The 19,135-nt window shown below is 49.9% G+C and overlaps 2 protein-coding genes across 2 annotated transcripts; both read right to left on the reverse strand.

Annotated features, from left to right (window-relative positions):
• Positions 1 to 1,032: 1,032 nt before the first annotated feature.
• On the reverse strand, positions 1,033 to 3,373 carry LOC122543580 (uncharacterized). Its single transcript, XM_087974854.1, has one exon. It carries the CDS (start codon positions 3,371 to 3,373, stop codon positions 2,444 to 2,446), a length of 930 nt encoding a protein of 309 aa, XP_087830980.1. The 3' UTR covers positions 1,033 to 2,443.
• An 8,009-nt stretch (positions 3,374 to 11,382) lies between these two features.
• LOC148144571 (uncharacterized) lies at positions 11,383 to 12,006 on the reverse strand (the record flags this gene model as incomplete). The annotated part of the gene is made up of 1 exon (XM_087975416.1): positions 11,383 to 12,006. A coding segment is annotated over one exon (624 nt), but the record flags the coding sequence as incomplete, so codon positions are not given.
• Between the last annotated feature and the right edge of the window lie 7,129 nt (positions 12,007 to 19,135).

The following is a 19,135-nucleotide window of genomic DNA, read 5'->3' on the forward strand; positions in this document are numbered from 1 at the left end:
ATTGCTTTTTGGTAAAGCAAACGAGGGCAGGACTTATACAATTAAAAGTAGGGCTTTGGGTAATGTAGGAGAAAGTGAGAACTGCAGATGCTGGACAGCAGAGTCGAGAGTGTGGTGCTGGAAAAGCACAGCAGGTCAGGCAGCATCGACGTTTCTGACATAATTCCTGATGAAGGGCTTATGCCCGAAACGTCCATTCTCCTGCTCCTTGGATGCTGCCTGACATGCTGTGCTTTTCCAGCACCACACTCTTGACTTTGGGTAATGTAGAACAGAAAGACCTAGGGATTCGGGTACATAATTCTCTGAAGTTTGCGTCACTTAGACAAGTTGGTTACAAAGGCATTTACCACGCTTGCCTTCACTGCTCGGACCTTTTGAGTGTCGGCTGGGACGTTATGTTGAGGTTATGCAGGATGTTGGTGAGGCCTCTTCTGGGCTGCTGTGTCCAGATCTGGTCTCCCTATGACAGGAAAGAAATGATTAAGCTGGAGAGGATTCAGAAGAGATTTACCAGGGTGTTGCTATGAATGGAGGGTTTGAGTTATAAGGGGAGGCTGTGTAGGCTAGGACGTGTTTCACTAGAGTGCGGGAGGTTGAGCGGCCAACCTTATAGCAATTCATAAAATCATTAGAATTATAGGTAAGGTGAATGGCAGGTGTCTTTTCCCAGCATGGGGGATATTTTTAAGGTGAGAGGAGACAGATTTTATAAAGTCACGATGGGCAATTTATGTTTGGAGGAATAGAAGTCTAGCGCAGGTAGGTGGGACTAGTTTCATTTGGGATTACAGTCGGCATGGGCTAGTTGGGCTAAAGGATCTGTTTCCGTGCTGTATGACTCTATAGGATTATTTCACTTACATGAATTTGATTTTCCTTGAGTTTACACGTCGTAGCTTCATTTTATTTGCCAATTCTCACCTGAATCTCCTCTCATATTAGTGTAAATGCTGCTTTCCCTTTATTTTCGGATTGCTTGTGAATTGTCAAGATGATGAGATAAAAAGATAAGTGACGAGATAGAACAACTTTGACAAAAAGTGCCTTTAATGTTCAGCAAAACCAGAGTTCTGTCTGACCCTACAACTATGAATAAAGCTTACAGCTATTCATAAACTATGCTATTACTGATAGGTCTGACTAATACTGTCGACACTTCATTGTTGCAATAAACCTTTCTGAAAACATTTGTTATCCCAATGCAAGGAATTCCCACCTGCACCTCCTGACTGCATTCCACACAATGTGATCAAGTAACCAATGGGAAATACTATTAATCTCAGTCAATGCAATTAATTCCCAGAGGGCACTAGTGGAGCAGTGGTACGTTCCTAACTCTAAGACAGGGAGGTGTGAACTAACTTCTCTCAACAAGCTAATTGGAAAATATCTACAATTAACGCCTGGGGAGCTCTTGTGACACAGCAGTAAAGTTCCTCCCTCTGGGCCAGGATATCTGGGTCCAGGTCCGGAGGTGCGTCATATGGCAACTGCTTTACTCAAGCTTGCAAAAAACTCCAGAGAGTTGTGATCACAGTCCAGCCTGTCACACAAACCAGACTTCCATCCACTGACTGCATCTATACTTCCCTTTGCCTTGGGAAAGCAACCAATCTAATCAAAGATACTTCCCATTCATACTCTCTTCCATCGGGCAGAAGTTGGAAAAACTTTGAAAACATATACAAACAGATTCTGGAACAGCTTGTTCCCAGTGTTAACAAATTCAAGTACCAACAGATTCAAGAACAGCCTCTTCCCTGTACCAACATACTCAGGAACAGCTTCTTCCTCGTGCTAACAGATTCAGGAACAACTCCTTCTCCATACTAAGAGATTCAGGAACAACAACTTCCCCGTACTAAACAGATTCAGGAACAGCTCCTTCCCCGTACTAAACAGATTCAGGAACAGCTTCTTCTCCATACTAACATACTCAGGGACAGCTTTTTCTCCATACTAACATACTCAGGGACAGCTTCTTCTCCATACTAACATACTCAGGGACAGCTTTTTCTCCATACTAACATACTCAGGGACAGTTTCTTCATCATTGTTTTCAGACTTTTGAACAAACCTCTCTCTCTCTCTCTCCCCACAACTTCTCTGCAGCTGTAACATTGTATATTCTGCCCTGCTACCCTGATGCACTTTGTATGGCACGATATGCCTGCATAGCACACAAAACAACACTTTTCACTGTATCTCGGTACACGTGACAACCTTAAAACATATCAAATCATAACATGTCTGAACCGGCTGAGAAAAATAACTGCAAGAAACACCATTGTCAGAGCAGCTAAATCATTGCAAGTTGAATGACTCAGTTGAACCCATCTTGTGCTGAGTAGAACTATCGGTCGCTCTCCCAGGTAGGGACTTGACGGTCTTTCTTCAGGCTGGATAAAGCAACAAATTCCGTTTCCGTGCTCAGTGGCCTCTACTCAGAGTGAAGCTGCTGGTGTCGCCGTAGGTGAGACGAGCGAGTGAAGGCCTTCCCGCACACTGAGCAGGTGAACGGCCTCTCCCCCGTGTGGATGCGCCGGTGCTTCCAGAGGGTGGACGGGTCGGCAAAGCCCTTCCCGCAGACCGGGCAGGCGAAGGGCCGCTCGCCGGTGTGGACCCGGCGGTGGGCCAGGAGGCTGGTCGAGCGGGTGAAGGCCTTGCCGCAGGAGGAGCAGGCGAACGGCCTCTCCCCGCTGTGCGCCATCCGGTGCTGCTCCAGGTCGGTGAGCCGGGTGAACTTAAACCCGCAGGCGGGGCAGGTGAAACGCTGGTCGCCGGAGTGGACCGGGCGGTGCTTCTCCAGGCTGGCCAGCTCGCGGAAGCCCTTGCCGCACTCGGAGCAGTTGAACGCCCTCTCCCTGCTGTGCACCCGCCGGTGCAGCCGCAGTTGAGAGGGCTGAGCGAAGGCCTTCCCGCACTCCGAGCAGCAGAACGGCCTCTCGCCGGTGTGCACCCGCTGGTGCGTGATCAGGTGGGACGATTGAGTGAAGCCCTTCCCGCACTCGGAGCAGCAGAACGGCCTCTCCCCAGTGTGCACCCGCTGGTGCGTGATCAGGTGGGACGATTGAGTGAAGCCCTTCCCGCACTCAGAGCAGCGGAACGGCCTCTCCCCGGTGTGGACCTGCTGGTGGGTGATCAGGTGGGACGACTGAGTGTAGCCCTTGCCGCACACGGAGCAGCGGAACGGCCTCTCCCCGGTGTGGACCCGCTGGTGGATCTCCAAGTGGGACCGGTGAGTGAATCCGTTGCCGCACACGCAGCAGGTGAACGGCCTCTCCCCGGTGTGAGTGCGTCGGTGAATCGCCAGGGCAGAGGGTGACAAAAATCCCTTCCCACAGTCCCCACATTTCCACGGTTTGTCCATGGCGTGGGTGGCCTTGCGTCTCTCCAGCTCGGATGATCAGTTGAAGTTTTGCCAACACTCCGAACCACGGTAAGTCTTTCCCCGGTGTGAATGATGTAATGCTGTTCTCAGAGTGTAACGATCAGTCAGTGCACTGGAACACTGTGACCCTTTCAGTCTCACTGATGTTTAAATCCTGTTGAAGCAGACACAGAAAAATTTTTATTTTTCATGATTTAAATGCTGATGGTACTCCACTCCAATGAATTGAGTGCCTCCATAAGATATCAATGTAATATTTGTACCGAGTGTGAATCCTCCCCTTCAATCAGCCTGTAAAAGGAATTTACACAAAGTTATCACTTTCAGTACAGGATAGAAATTCATATTACATGTATATGTAAAAATTGAGCATTAGAAATTCATATATGTATGTAAGTGTTATTGGAGTTCATATTGTGTGTGTGTTATTTAATTTTAAAAAGTGATCATTACACACTGTTTTTGATTAAAGATGCATACGGGATGTGAGGAGATCATTATTTCAGCAGGGATTTAGAATCTGACTACACAGTTGTTGGAATTGGGGGCGATAAATTGTTAGGAAATAAAATTGGATAAGCATTTGAAAGAAATATGCATCCTATTGTTGTGTAGAGTTACGACTGTCAAAAGACTAGAAATCATTATAAATGAAGCTCTGCAAATCACAAATGACGTGTCAAATATACACCAGTCTCAATTGTCTTATTAATTGACAGATTACTTAAATGAGAAACTACCCCATTAAAGTTGTGAACTTTAGGAAACAGGCCATTCTTTTAGCCAGAGGAAAACCTGTGGGGTGCAATGGGGGGGAAGAGAGACTCGCTGGAGGGAGGGAGGGAGGACAACTTACTTTAGCCAGACAAGTTCATGCATCAAAGCTGAGCCTGACCGCTCCCTGGATTCACTTCAGCTGCTGCAAGTGAACAGTCTTTCCCCCCTCTCTCTCTCTCACTCACTCCCAGGGTGAGAACCCAATCTGAAAAAGGAGGAGGGGGGACAAAAAAGACATTCACTCTGAAATTGACCTGGCGACTTCCGCGTTGTGACGTCCGCAATGGAACGCGGAGGCCCGCCTCAAGCCACCAACGTCGTCAGCTTCCACGCCCCTCCCTCCCTCCCTCCCATTGTTCCCTCATCGGGTCCAGCAACGAATGGTGTCCAGGGCAACCGGCTCGAGGCGACCGTCACCTCCTCCCACGCGACGGCGGGCTCCGGCTGCACTGCGCCTGCTCCGGACTGTCACCGCCCCGGGCACGCCCCCCCCCCCCCTCAGCCACAGTGCGCCTGCGCTGTTCGCTCAGGGGGTGAAATACTTGGGCATCTTCTGCAATCGTGACTTTCCTGCATAAAAACGTTTCTCACGCAAATAATCCTGTCCGAGGTCACACCTCTCTAATCTAATTACCACGGGGTGGAATATAGAGAGGTGATGCATTTATATTTGAAGGGAAATACATTCATTTTTGACTCAGAGTCTGGAATAATAAATACAGAGAACTGCCAAGGCTGAAGTTCTAACACGAAAGCAGAGATTGCTGGAGAAACTCAGCAGATCTGGTAACTCTGCTTTCACCCCACAGATGCTGCCAAACCTGTTGAATTCAAAAGGAATTGAAGTTCTGCTCAGGTAAAGGGGTATTCGCAATTGCTAGTGTTTCTTTCCCCCCCCCCCACCAAATTCTCCATTAAATTTCAAACGTGCAGATTAGATGAATTGCCCATGCAAAATTGCCCAGGGATTAGCCATGGGAAGTGTAGGGATACGGTGGGGGGGGGGGGGGGGAGAAGGGTGGGATGCTTTTCAGAGGGGTGGGTATGGACTAGATGGGGTGAATGGCCTGCTTCCACACTGGGGATTCTCTGATTAATAGTATGCATTTATACCTATGATATGGTATGGTGAGCAATATTGTTGCACCTCACTAGTGCAGCACACTGGAAGTCAGAGAATCCATTTCCCAGAGACATTACAAACATTAAAAGATTTTCAAAAGCGTGCAGAATTTCCCAATCTGCCCATCTCTCAGAACCAGATTGACAGAAAGCACAGACTTGTTTTCTCAACTTAACACCAAATGGTCCTTTTTAGCCTTGCCAGGATGTGCTGTTCTTTAATTCCCCTCCAGATACTTATAGAATCATACGGCACAGAAACAGACCCTTCGGTCCAAACCATCCGTGCAGACCAGAGATCGTGTCTGGCGCCATTTGCCAGCACTTGGCCCATGTCCTTCTAAACCCATCCTTGTCATGTACTCATCCAGATGCCTTCTAAAATGTTGCAATTGTACCAGCCTCCACCACTTCCTCTGGCAGCTCATTCCGTACACTGCACCACCCTGTGTGAAAAAAGTTGCCCCATAGGTCTCTTTTATATCTTTCCCCTCTCATGTTAAACCTGTGCCCTCTAGTTCTGGATTAAGAAAAAGATCTTGGTTATTCACCCTCTCCATGCCCCGCATGATTTTATAAACCTTTATAAAAGGTCACCTCTCAGCCTCTGATACTCCAGGGGGGAAAAGCCACAGCTTATTCAACCTCTCCCTTTAACTCAAACCCTCCAGTCCTGGCAACATCCTTGTCAATCCTTTCTGACCCCTTTCAAGTTTACAACTTCCTTCCGAAAGAAAGGCAATTGGAATTGGACGCAGTATTCCAAAAGTGGCGTCACCAATGCTCTGTACAGGTGCATTGTGACATCTCACCTCCTTTACTCAAAGTGCTGACCAATGTAGGCAAGCACACGAAACGCCTTCATCACCATTCTGTCTACCAGCTATTCCACTTTCAAGGAGCTTTGAACCTGCACTCCAAGGTCTCTTTGTTTGGTAACACTGCCCAGGATCTTACCGTTAAGTGTATAAGCCCTGCCCTGGTTTGCCTTTCCAAAATGCAACACCTTACATTTATCTAAGGTAAACTACATTTGCCACCCCTTGGCCCATTTGATCAAGGTCCTGTACTTGGGAGATAATCTTTGCTTGCTTGTGGAAGATACAGGGTTGCTGATTTACTCTTATGAAGCAGTTGACTCGTTGATTAACAGCCACAGCTCACAGCAATTATAGAGTCCCACAGCAGAGAAACGGACAGTTCAGTCAAACAAGTTCATAATCCCAAACCAAACCAGTCCCATCTGCCTGCAGTTGGCTCATATCCCTCCAAACATTTCTTATTTATGTACTTACCCAAATATCTTTTTAATGTTGTAACTGTACTCACATCTACCACTTCCTCTGGAAGTTTATTCCACACACATGAACTACTCTCTGCGTTAAAATAAAATCACTTCTCGTGTCTTTTTTAAATCTTCTCTCTATTCACCTTAAAGATATGACTCCTGGGCAAAGATACCTTTATCCACACTCCTCATAAATCTCTATAAGGTCACCCCTCAGCCTCCGACGCTCCAGGGAAAACAGCCCCAGCCTGTTCAGCCCTCTCCCTGTAGCCCAAACTCATCAACCCCGGCAAAATCTTTTCTGAACCCTCTGAAAGTTTCACAACATCTTTCCCATAGCAGGGAGACCAGAACTGAACGCAGTACTCCAAAAGTGGCCTAACCAACGTCCTGTACAGTCGCAACACGACCAAGCAGCTGTGTAAACAGTACTTGGTGGGGAAACTTGGTTTTGCAAAGAGCAGCAAAGCCTGGGTGTTTAAAACAGTTATCATTTTTCCCCATTCCTGTCCAAAATATCGCAAAACAAAAATGATACGGCCTTTAATTTCTGGTGTTTCCCTAGACTGATGTGCCACAGTTCTGAAGTCATCCCCATGAACCAAATTCCCTTGTCTCTTTATAAGCAAATTGAGTACAGGTCTGATTATGTAGAAATGCTGCTGTATCTACTGCGGTAAGGGACAGCATAGAGGCTGGAAAACTACCTGCAGAACTTCGAATGAAAAATTCTTGACAGACGAGTCCTCAGTGTGATCTGGAGCGGTCAGTTCATGCTTAACACTGACTCAGACATACCCGGCAGAAGTGTTTCGATACAGAGTACAACAGCAGGGGGGGGGTCAGACGAATGAAATCGCGTCGCAAACCGTGACTTAAAAACTCAGAATGGTGCGAATTGTTTTATAATGTGGGAGCGCCCATTACACTCGGGGCCCCAGTTTAATAATGGCACAAACCCAGGATGGACAAAGTCAGAAGTCACATGGCATCAGGTTATAGTCCGACAGGTTTATTTGAAGTCATGAGCTCTGAGGGTAGCTCCTTTGTCAGGCGAAATGCCTCACCTCGCCCCGAAAGCCTGTGATTTCGAATAAACCTGGTGTTGTGTGCCTTCTAACTTTGTCCGCCTCAGTTCAATGCCTCCACATCACTATTGGGCCAGGCTGCAAGCTCCAGCCAGGCAGCCACTCCCTCCCACAACGGCCTCTGGAGTCTCCTCCGGCCTCAGGACCCTCCAAGCGTCTTATTTTCTGAACCTCAACTGCATCGTTTGACCAACTGCCAAGCTCTGGGAGAGGGGGGGGGGGGGGGCTCCCTTAACATCCTCCTTCAAGATAGGTCTTAAGATGCACTGTACAAGGATGCGCTGCAGAAATTCGCCAAAGATCCTCAGATAGCGCCTTCCAAACCCACGGCCACTTCCACCTAGGAGGACAAGGGGCAGCAGATACATTGGAACACCACCCCCCCTGCAAGTTCCCCTCTGAGATGCTCACCATCCTGACTTGCAAATGTATCGGCCATTCCTTCACTGGCCCCCACCCCCCCCCAGAAATGAATTAAAAGCAAAACAAAACAAAATTAAGCTCTTGGGCCAAGCTTCGATCATCCATGAAGCACCCTCGGGAGGTGACAGGTTCCATAGAAATGCAACTGTTGGCACTCCCCAACAGAAAAGGTCACACAAATATTTGCAATCCCAGAATGACCGCACACTGCAAGGTGGTCCACGGTTGGAAATCGTTCAGACGTGATTTACCAGATGAACACCGAGAATGGGCAGGGTGGCTCTGACAAAGAGAGCCCTGAACAGGTCAGGCTTATGTCTGCTGAAGGTCAAGAGCTGGCCCAACTGGGATGGGGAGGTCTTGCCAGAGCACGTTGGGAGAGGATGTTTCCCCTTGTGAGAAATCCTAGAAAGGGCAGCCTGGTGGCTCAGTGGTGAGCACTGCTGCCTCACAGCGCCAGGGTCCCAGGTTCGATGCCAGCCTCGGGGCGACTGTCTGCGTGGAGTTTGCACGTTCTCCCCCCTGTGTCTGCGTGGGTTTCCTCCCACAGTCCAAAGATGTGCCGGCCAGGTGAATTGGCCACGTTAAAAATTGCCCGTAGTGTTAAAGTGCATTAGTCAGAGGGAAATGGGTCTGGGCTGGGCCGAAGGGCCCGTTTCCAGATTGCAGGGAATCTAATCTAAACTAGGAAGGCGGTCACTGTTAACAAAAGGCACTGAAGCCAGAGACGAGGAGAAAAAAGTGGGAATAAAAAGTCTCCTGACTGTGGTTGAAATGTTTGGAAAGGTGGGGAGGGGGTGAAGGGTTAACAGGGTGAGGTGGGAATCTGGCGGAATCAGATCAGCTGCGATTGAGGAGGTTTGTGGGTCTGGGTGGTTCGAACCTGTTCCTAATTGCTGGGTTTGCACGTACGGACCTGCCGGTTTCCGTTCAGCGAGGAACCGGTCACAGTTTGAGCCCGAAAGGAGGCAATTGGTGTGTGATCGTCGTCTGAGGAGGAGGGTTTGAGTACAGGAGCAGGGAGGCTCCTGCATGGGGTGATTCCCATGAGACTACATCCGGGGAATAAGGTTCAGAATAACGTGCGGGGGGTGTGGGTTGGAAGACCGATCGGTTGGGACTTAACACCCACAGAATTCTATCTGGGCTCGACAGGGGAAATGCAGTAAGAACACCACCCCCCCACCACCATCACTGGCGAGTTGAGATAGTTTGGGTATACAAGGTAGGCATTCGGGTCTGACACGAGGAGAAATCTCTTCACCCCAGAGAGTGAACTGGCCTGTGGAATTCTCTCCCACGGAAAGCTGACATGTTTTCAAGAGGGCGTTAGATCCAGCTATCGAGCACGGAAACAGACCCTTCAGTCCAACCAGTCCGTGCCGTCCGTCAGCCTAAACTAAACCAGTCCCACCTGCCTGCTCCTGGCCCATGCCCCTCAGAGCCTTTTTAGTTCACGTACTTATCCAAATGTTTTTTCAACGCTGTACGTGTACCCACTTCCTCAGAAAGTTCATTCCACACGCGAACCACTCGAGTATAAAAACAAAATTACCCCTCGTGTCTTTTTTCAAATCTTTCTCGTCACATCGTAAAAATGTACCCCCTTAGCCTTGAAATCCCCCATCCCAGGGTGAAGACACCCGTCATTCACCTTATCTACACCCCTCATTATTTTACTGACCTCTATATGGTCGCCTCTCAACCTCCTACTCTCCAGTGTAAACAGCCCCAGCCTATCCAGCCTCTCCTGATAACCCAAACCCTCCGATCCCGGCAACATCCCAGGTAAGTCTCTTCTGCACCCTCGGCAGCTTAATAATATCCCTCCGGTAGCAGGGCGACCGGAACTGGGTACGGTACTCAGAAAAGGCCTCACCAACGTCCCGTACAACCTCAACATGAAGTCCCGATTCCCATCATCAACAGTCTGAGGCAAGCGTGCGAAACGCCTTCTTAGCCACCCTGACTATATGTGAAGCAAACTTCAAAAGAATTATGTACCTGAACCCTTCGGTCCATTTGTCCTACAGCATTACCCAAGCCCCTACTTTTAACTGAGTCAGTAGTCTGTGCCTTTTTAGTTCTTAGGGTTAATGGAATCCAAAAGGTATGGAAGAGAAAGCGGGAACAGGGGACTGAGTTGGACGATCGGCCATGATTATATTGAATGGCAGAGCCAACTCCAAGGGCTGAATGGCCTACTTCCCCTACTTTATTTGGGGCCAGCACGGTGGCTCAGTGGTGAGCACTGCTGCCTCACAGCGCCAGGCACCCAGGTTCGATGCCAGCCTCGGGCGACCGTCTGCGTGGAGTTTGCACGTTCTCCCATCGTGCCTGCGTGGGTTTCCTCCGGGTGCTCCGGTTTCCCCCCACAATCCAAAGATGTACAGGTTAGGGTGGATTGGCCGTGCTAAATTACCCATAGTGCCCAGGGATGTGCACGTTAGGGTGGGTTGGCCGTGCTAAATTACCCATCGTGCCCAGGGATGTGCAGGTTAGGGTGGATTGGCCGTGCTAAATTACCCATAGTGCCCAGGGATGTGCAGGTTAGGGTGGATTGGCCATGCTGAATTACCCATAGTGCCCAGGGATGTGCAGGTTAGGGTGGATTGGCCGTGCTAAATTACCCATAGTGCCCAGGGATGTGCAGGTTAGGGTGGATTGGCCATGCTAAATTACCCATAGTGCCCAGGGATGTGCAGGTTAGGGTGGATTGGCCGTGCTAAATTACCCATAGTGCCCAGGGATGTGCAGGTTAGGGTGGATTGGCCATGCTAAATTACCCATAGTGCCCAGGGATGTGCAGGTTAGGGTGGATTGGCCGTGCTAAATTACCCATAGTGCCCAGGGATGTGCAGGTTAGGGTGGATTGGCCATGCTGAATTACCCATAGTGCCCAGGGATGTGCAGGTTAGGGTGGATTGGCCGTGCTAAATTACCCATAGTGCCCAGGGATGTGCAGGTTAGGGTGGATTGGTCGTGCTAAATTACCCATAGTGCCCAGGGATGTGCAGGTTAGGGTGGATTGGCCGTGCTAAATTACCCATAGTGCCCAGGGATGTGCAGGTTAGGGTGGATCGGTCGTACTAAATTACCTTATTTCTGATCCGAAGCAATTTTGACACATTCACTGTCATCTCCCTGACGCTAAACACAGTTGGGATAATTCTTCCGTTCTCTGCCTCGGAGCTCTGAGCCGATGAGAAAGCGAGTGACGGAGACACATTTCTTACACACCTCCAAGTGGACGTGACCCACAAGGGCCGAGTCGAAACCCCTCCCCACGGTCAGTCGTGATCCACCTGGTGTCTCAGAAGGTGGGAGGAGCGGGTGTACCCCTTCCCGCACACGGGGCAGGTGAACGGCCTCTCCCCGGTGTGCACCCGCTGGTGGGCCTGCAGCGTGAACGCCCGAGTGAAGCCCTTGCCGCACTCGGAGCAGGCGAAGGGCTTCTCCGGCGTGTGCACCTGCTGGTGCTGCAGCAGGGTGAAGGAGCCCGTGAAGCCCTTGCCGCACACCGAGCAGACGAACGGCCGCTCCCCGGTGTGGGTGCGCTGGTGCTTCAGCAGGTTGGACGAGCAGGTGAAGCCCTTGCCGCACGCGGCGCAGACGAACGGCCGCTCCCCGGTGTGGACCCGCCGGTGCTTCTGCAAGTCGCTGCTGCTTTTGAAGGCCTTGCCGCAGTCGGCGCACTTGAACGTCCTCACGTCAGAGTGGACCAGCTGGTGCCTCAGCAGGTTGGACAGACGGGAGAACCCCGTGCCGCACTCGGTGCAGGTGAACGGCCTCTCCCCGGTGTGCGCCCGCTGGTGGATCCCCAGCTCAGACGGATAATTGAACTTTTTCCCACAGAACCCGCATTCCCAGGGTTTCTCTGTGGCGGGGGTGCCCTCGTGTCGCTCCAGGTTGGACGGTCAGTCGAAGCCACCTCCACACTCAGAACATGTTTTTTTTTTTTTGCGGTTTCCTTCCTCCTCTGTGAACGATGTGACGTTTCTCAGGCTGCGCCAAAGTCTTTTCCACAGTCGGTGTGCCGAAACATGCTCACTTTGGGTGTGAAGGCCAAATGCCCGAAACGTCGATTCTCCTGCTCCTCAGAGGCTGTGTGCGCATTAGTGCCTTTCCAAACACAGATATCTTAAACCTTCTCCCGTAGACACAACAAACATTTCTCCTTCCACATTCGAAGGCCCCAATGATCTTCAGCTCCCGACAGATTGAGTGAATCAGTCAGATGCTTGGTTTCCGTCTCCCACGATTTCCTCTGTAAAAAGAGTTGAGTGTCAGGATCATGATCGTTGCAGGACAGAAACTCACAACAGGAAATTCTAGCTTCTACAAAACACTCTTTCCTCCCTCTGCACTTCTGAACCGCCGTTCGGTCGAAGCAAGCTGAATTCAGTAACGGAGTCCCGAGATAAGCGAAGGCAGCCTCTCAAACTAAATTCAATTCTGGTCTCCCTGCTTCAGAAAAGATGCCGGGCAACTCGAGAAGGTGCAGAGAAGATCTACAAGGATGTTGCCAGGGTTGGAGGTTACAGAAAGAGGTTGGGCAGGCTGGGGCTGTTTTCCCGGAGCGTCGGAGGCTGAGGGGTGACCTAATGGAATCGTAAGTGGCATGGCCAGGGTGAACAGCGAGAAGGGTAGAGGATTTCAAAACTGAGAGGACACAGGCTCTAGTTTTGATGATGAGAGGGGAAAGATTTAAAAGGGTCCCCGAGGAGCAACGTTTTGATGCAAAGGGTGGTGCGTGTCATACAGTCATGGAGATGTACAGCATGGAAACAGACCCTTTGGTCCAACTCATCCATGCCGACCAGATATCCGAAATTAATCTTGTCCCTTTTGCCAGCACTTGGCCCATATCCCTCCAAACCCTTCCTATTCATGTCCACATCCAGATGCCTTTTAAATGCTGTCATTGTACCAGCCTCCACTACTTCCTCTGGCAGCTCATTCCACACACGCACCATCCTCTGCGTGAAAAAGTGCCCCTTAGGTCCCTTTGATATCTAGGCCCTCTAGTTCTGGACTCCCCCCTACTCTGGGGAAAAGACTTTGTCTATTTATCCTATCCGTGTCCCCTCATGATTTTATAAACCTCTGTAAGGTCACCCCTCAGCCTCCGACGCTCCGAGGAAAACAGCCCCAGCTTGTTCAGCCTCTCCCTATAGCACAAACCCTCCAACCCTGGCAACATCCTTGTAAATCTTCTCTGAATCCTTTCACGTTTCATAACATCCTTCCGATAGGAAGGAGACCAGAATTGCATACAATATTCCAAAAGTGACCTCACTAACGCCCGGTACAGCCACAACTTGGCCTCCCAACTCCTGTACTCAAGCTGCCAGAGGAAGTGCTGGAGGCTGGTACAATTGCAACATTTAAAAGGCATCTGGACAGGTACACGAATAGGTCGGCGTTGAGAGGGATCTGGGCCAAGTGCTGGCAGATTTGGACGTGATTGATTTCGGCTATCTGGTCAGCATGGACGAGTTGAAAAGTGTGGCTCTGGAAAAGCACAGCAGGTCGGGCAGCATCCGAGGAGCAGGGGAGTCAACGTTTCAAACAGAAGCCCTTCTTAAGGAATGTGGAGGGGGAAGGGTGAGATAAGTAGGGGTGGGGGGGGAAGGGTGAGATAAGTAAGGGGGGGGGGGGGTGGGGCTGGGAAGGCGATAGGTGGATGCAGGTGGGGAGTAATTGTGATAGGTCGGTAGGGAGGGTGGAACGGATAGGTGGGAAGGACGATTGACAGGTTGGACAGTTCAAGAGGCAGAATGGGACTATGTGGCGCCGATCATTTAGCCCCACCATTTTGGTTCTAAACTGTTTTGGGACTCATTACTTTGGCGCTGAGCTGTTTTGGCGCCAATTCAGAATTAAAAAAAAAAGTCTTGCTTGGTTAAAGGAGAGAGGACGACTAACCACCCGATGTAATTTTCTCAACTAGCAACGCAATTACAACCAGCAATGTAATTTTCTTAGCTAGTAGTTAACGTCCGGCCGGAGACTGTCGCCGGAAATGGAGAGGTCAAGAACAGGGAGGCAAGTGTCCGAGATGGACCCAAGTGAATTTGAGGGCGGGGAGGAAGGTGTGGGCGAAGTCGGTGAACTGCTCCAGTTCAAACTTGGTGCAAAATTAGGGGCAGCAGATTTACAACAAAACTGAGAAGGAACTTCTGGGCGGCACGGTGGTCAGCACTGCTGCCTCACAGTGCCGGAGACCCAGGTTCAGTTCCCGCCTCAGGCGACTGACTGTGTGGAGTTTGCACGTTCTCCCCGTGTCTGCGTGGGTTTCCTCCGGGTGCTCCGGTTTCCTCTCACAATCCAAAGATGTGCGGGTCAGGTGAATTGGCCACGCTAAATTGCCCGCAGTGTAAGATGAAGGGGTAAATGTAGGGGAATGGGTCTGGGTGGGAGGGTCGGTGTGGACTTGTTGGGCCGAAGGGCCTGTTTCCACACTGTAAGTAATCTAAACCAAAGGGTTGTGAATCAGTGGTGTTCCTTTCTCAGTGAAGTGGTTGAGGCTCCCTCAGTGAATGTTGTTAAAGCTAACTGATTTGGATGTGAACATAAGAGGTAAAGTAAGTAAGTTTGCTGATGACACCAAAATTGGGAGGTGTAGTGGACAGTGAAGAAGGTAATCTCAGATTACAACGGGATCTTGATCAGATGGGCCAATGGGCTGACAAGTGGCATATGGAGTTTAATCTAGATAAATGTGAGGTGCTGCATTTTGGGAAAGCAAATCTTAGCAGAACTTAATGGTAAGGTCCTGGGGAGTATTGCTGAACAAAGAGACCTAGGAGAGCAGGTTCATAGCTCCTTGAAAGTGGAGTCGCAGGTCGATAGGATAGTGAAGAAGGTGTTTGGTATGCTTTCCTTTATTGGTCAGAGTATTGAGTACAGGAGTTGGGAGGTCATGTTGCAGCTATGCAGGTCTTTGGTTAGGCCACTTTCGGAAAGATGTTGTGAAATTTGAAAGGGCCCAGAAAAGGTTTACAAGGATGTTGCCAGGGTTGGAGGATTTGACGTACAGGGAGCGGCTGAACAGGCTGGGGCTGTTTTCACTGGAGGGTCAGAGGCTGAGGGGTGACCTCAGAGATTTATAAAATCATGAGGGGCATGGATTGGATAAATAGACAAGGTCTTTTCCCCCTGGGGTGGGGGAGTCCAGAAACTAGAGGGGCATAGGTTTATGGTGAGAGGGGAAAAATATAAAAGAGACCTAAGGGGCAACTTGTTCCACGCAGAGGGTGGTACGTGTATGGAATGAGCTGCCAGAGGATGTGGTGGAGGCTGGTACAATTGCAACATTTAAGAGGCATTTGGATGGGTATATGAATAGGAAGGGTTTGGAGGGATATGGGCCGAGTGTTGGCAGGTGGGATTAGATTGGGTTGGGATATCTGGTCGCATGGACGGGTTGGACCGAAGGGTCTATTTCTGTGCTGTACATCTCTGTGACTCTATGAATGTATTAAATTACTTCTACTCTTCATGACTAATGACGCTCAGAGAGAGGAGACTTCTCCGCATCTCAGTGGTAAATGGGAAGCCTCTAGATTTTGATGCTGCGTCGCGGTCACTGTGAATCCCCTCAGACCCACGCGCTTTTCAGGATGTGTCGCCCCAAATCCGAAGGGTTTCGAAATTCCCTTGAGCTACAGGGAGGGGCTGAACAGGCTGGGGCTGTTTTCCCTGGAACGTTGGAGGCTGAGGGGTGATCTGATAGAGGTTTATAAAATCATGAGGGACATGGATAGGGTAAATAGACAAGGTGTTTTCCCTGGGGTCGGGGAGTCCAGAACTAGAGGGGCATAGGTTTAGGGTGATAGGGGAATGATGTAAAAGAGACCTAAGGGACAACTGTTTCACGCAGAGGGTGGTACGTGTATGGAATGAGCTGCCAGAGGAAGTGGTGGAGTCAAGTAGAATTGAAACATTCAAAAGGCATCTGGATGGGTATATGAATAGGAAGGGTTTGGAGGGACATGGGCCGGGTGCTGGCAGGTGGCACTAGATTGGGGTTGGGATATCTGGGTCGGCACGGACGGGTTGGACCGAAGGGTCTGTCTCCCTGCTGTACTCGGTGACTCTAAGACAGATACGTTCTTGAACAGTAAAGGAATCCGGGGCTGCGGAGAGAGAGGGCGGGTAACTGGAGCTGAGGCCATGAAAAGATCAGCCGTGTTCTTATCGGATGGTGGAGTTGACTCAAAAGGGCCTGTGCCCGAAACGTCGAATCTCCTGTTCCCTGGATGCTACCTGACCTGCTGTGCTGTTCCAGCAATAAAGTTTCAACTTTGATCTCCAGCATCTGCAGACCTCACTTTCTCCCCAAATGGCCCGACTCCTATTTCCCTAGACCTTATGCTCTGTGTTCCCTGGATGCTGCCTGACCTGCTGCGCTTTTCCAGCAACACATTTCCAGCTCTGATCTCCAGCATCTGCAGCCCTCACTTTCTCCTTACGCTCTATGTGTTGTGATGTAACGGTGCAACTCCTTCCAATAACGACACAAGGGGCAGCAACCTCTCGCCCTGACTAAACACATTGGCCCCTGGACTCCTCCATTAGCTGCAAACCTGGGAGAGTTGATGAAAATTGCTGCTGGGACCACTGACATGACGCCGGCGCTAGGACCCCGTTGGGCGGCTTGAAATCCCATCCCCGCCCCGCCCCGCCCCCCTCTGTTACGTCACCCAAGGCGATCGCACATGCGCACCGCATCTCCCCGCGGATCCAAGATGGCGGCCGCTCAGCGTGAGAGCCGATTCTCCCCCGGAAAAAGGCCCCGGGATTTCTCCCCACCCCTTCCCCCCACAACGCGGGAGCCTCAGGTCGCCAATCGAGGCCAGGGGTGTTGAGCAAGCGTTCACAATCCCTGCCGGCCCCGCCCGCCGCCTCCAGCGCTCCCCGCGCGGTCCCGGATCCTCACCGCCTGCGGAAGAGCGAAGGATCGGCGCGTCCGCTCGGTGTGATCGCCGTCGCTGCGCACGCTGGGTGGGACTGCGCCTGCGCACGTCCCTCCTGTCGCCTGCATAGGCGATATTCACCACCGCGGGGGATGGTGGGTAAATGCCCCGCCATTAGTGCCTTTATGTTTGTGCCGTGATGCGTGAAGCGGAGACGGAGGTGGCAGTCAGTGAAATTAGGCGCGTAATTTTACCAGAGTACCTGCAACGTCACGGGCAGGAGTCCCTGAAGTGTTTCCACGAGAATATTCTGCAACATATTTTCTTCATCAAGGGGATTTGGGCTTTGCCGGCTGGGCAGCACTTAATCGCACATCCCTACTCATCCAAGAGGAGGTGTCAGTTGAGTTGCTTTGTTGAATTGACGCAGTCCACTTGGTGTAGGGACACTTACAATTCGGGAAGGGGGTCCAGTATTTCGATTCAAAAGTGTACGTTTTCAGTCAAACAGGAAAGGAGGCCCGACTGATACTGGTTCTTGGAAATGAGGTGGGCCCCAAGCGTCAGTCGGTGAGCATTTAGGGATTGTGATCATTGTATCATAAGGTTTAGGCCGGCGATTATGGAGAGTATATTGAACAGGCCGGGGTACAAACAACTAACTGGGCAAAGCTGACTTTAATGGGGTAAAAACAGACTGGAGTTACAAATTACAGAAATTGCTGGAGAAGCTGTGCTGTATGAGAATCTGAGGCATATAATTAATAACAGTGTGGTAAAATAGCAGGAGGTCCCAATTATTAGGGGCCTAAAGGGAGATTTGAAAATGTGTAGGTGAGGTATTAAATTAACACTTTGAATCTGCATTTACTAAAAAAGGAGATGCTATGCAGAGAATGGTGCACAGTGAAATAGTTCAGGCACTTGACTCCCTATCGGGCAATCCTCTCAGTCCCAATACCCCGCTATGTTCTAGTTTATTTTTGAGTGAACCTGTTGAAATTATTATACACCTTGAGAGATGAGACTTGAACTAGGTCTCCGGGTTAGAGATAAGGACACAACACTGCACCATAAGAGTTCCTTCGATATCCTCCAATTCCTGCAAGTTTATTTACTTCAAGTGTTCATCACAATTTCCTTTTGGAATTATTGATCATTGATAATCATCATTGTAGGGAGAGAGTCCCAGATTATGATAATTCACTGCCTAAATAAAGTTTTTATGCATATTCCACTGTACCTTCAATGACATAATTCATTCTGGCAGATTACAACCATTTTTAGTCCAGTCAGCGTTAGATTAGAGGACCAAACAGATTAAGTAACAAAAACGTAAGGGAACAAAAGGCAAAGGCTATGATTTGATTGCAGCAAGGAAACAAATCATTTGTCTTCAGTAAGTGTTAACAGGAGAATGAAGCAGGAAAAGGCTCTCGATCTGCTGCAAACAACCGTTCTGTTGGACTTGAAGCATTTCACTTTAACTCTGTTTCTTTCTGTACAATGGTGCTGCATTTTTCCAGCACTATTGCCACAGTCGGCTGTGGAGTCCAAGTCATTGTGTGTGTTTAAGATGGATGGAGATTGGTTCTCAAGTAGGAAGAGGTTCAACGGTTATGGGGGAGAAAGCACGAGATTGGGGTTGAGAAACACATCAGTTACAAAAGAATGGCAGAGCAGTATTGATGGGCCAGATGGTGTAATTCTGCTCCTGTGTCACATGATTTTCATTTTGCCTGATCAGGGGGAGGGGAAGATATAGAAAGTGGATGGAGGAGAGACCAGAAACCCCAGTTAAGAAGCCGAAGATCTCCAGTTTGCAGAATAGGCCGTGGTTAACAGCCGCCATCTTGGTTAGGCAGGGAGCAGTGTGCATGTGCGCCCATATCGAAAACAAATGGAGCTTTAGGGTCCTGTGACCACGACAGAACTTTACCGTCTCATTAATTTCACTTTGCATAGAGCAGCTAGTGAGTTTCCCGGATGAGATAATAGAGTCAGATAGATAGATGTCAGCCATTCCCTGGCTCATTCCCTCGGGGCAATGCCCTGACCCATCAGAATTCACTGGAAACCTTACAGTATGGAAAGAGGCCATTCAGCCCATCGAGTCCGCACA

The sequence above is a fragment of the Chiloscyllium plagiosum genome, unplaced genomic scaffold (assembly GCF_037043375.1).
Source record: "Chiloscyllium plagiosum isolate Xiang-an unplaced genomic scaffold, Cpla_swu_hap1 HiC_scaffold_27, whole genome shotgun sequence".
Lineage (NCBI taxonomy): Eukaryota > Metazoa > Chordata > Chondrichthyes > Orectolobiformes > Hemiscylliidae > Chiloscyllium > Chiloscyllium plagiosum.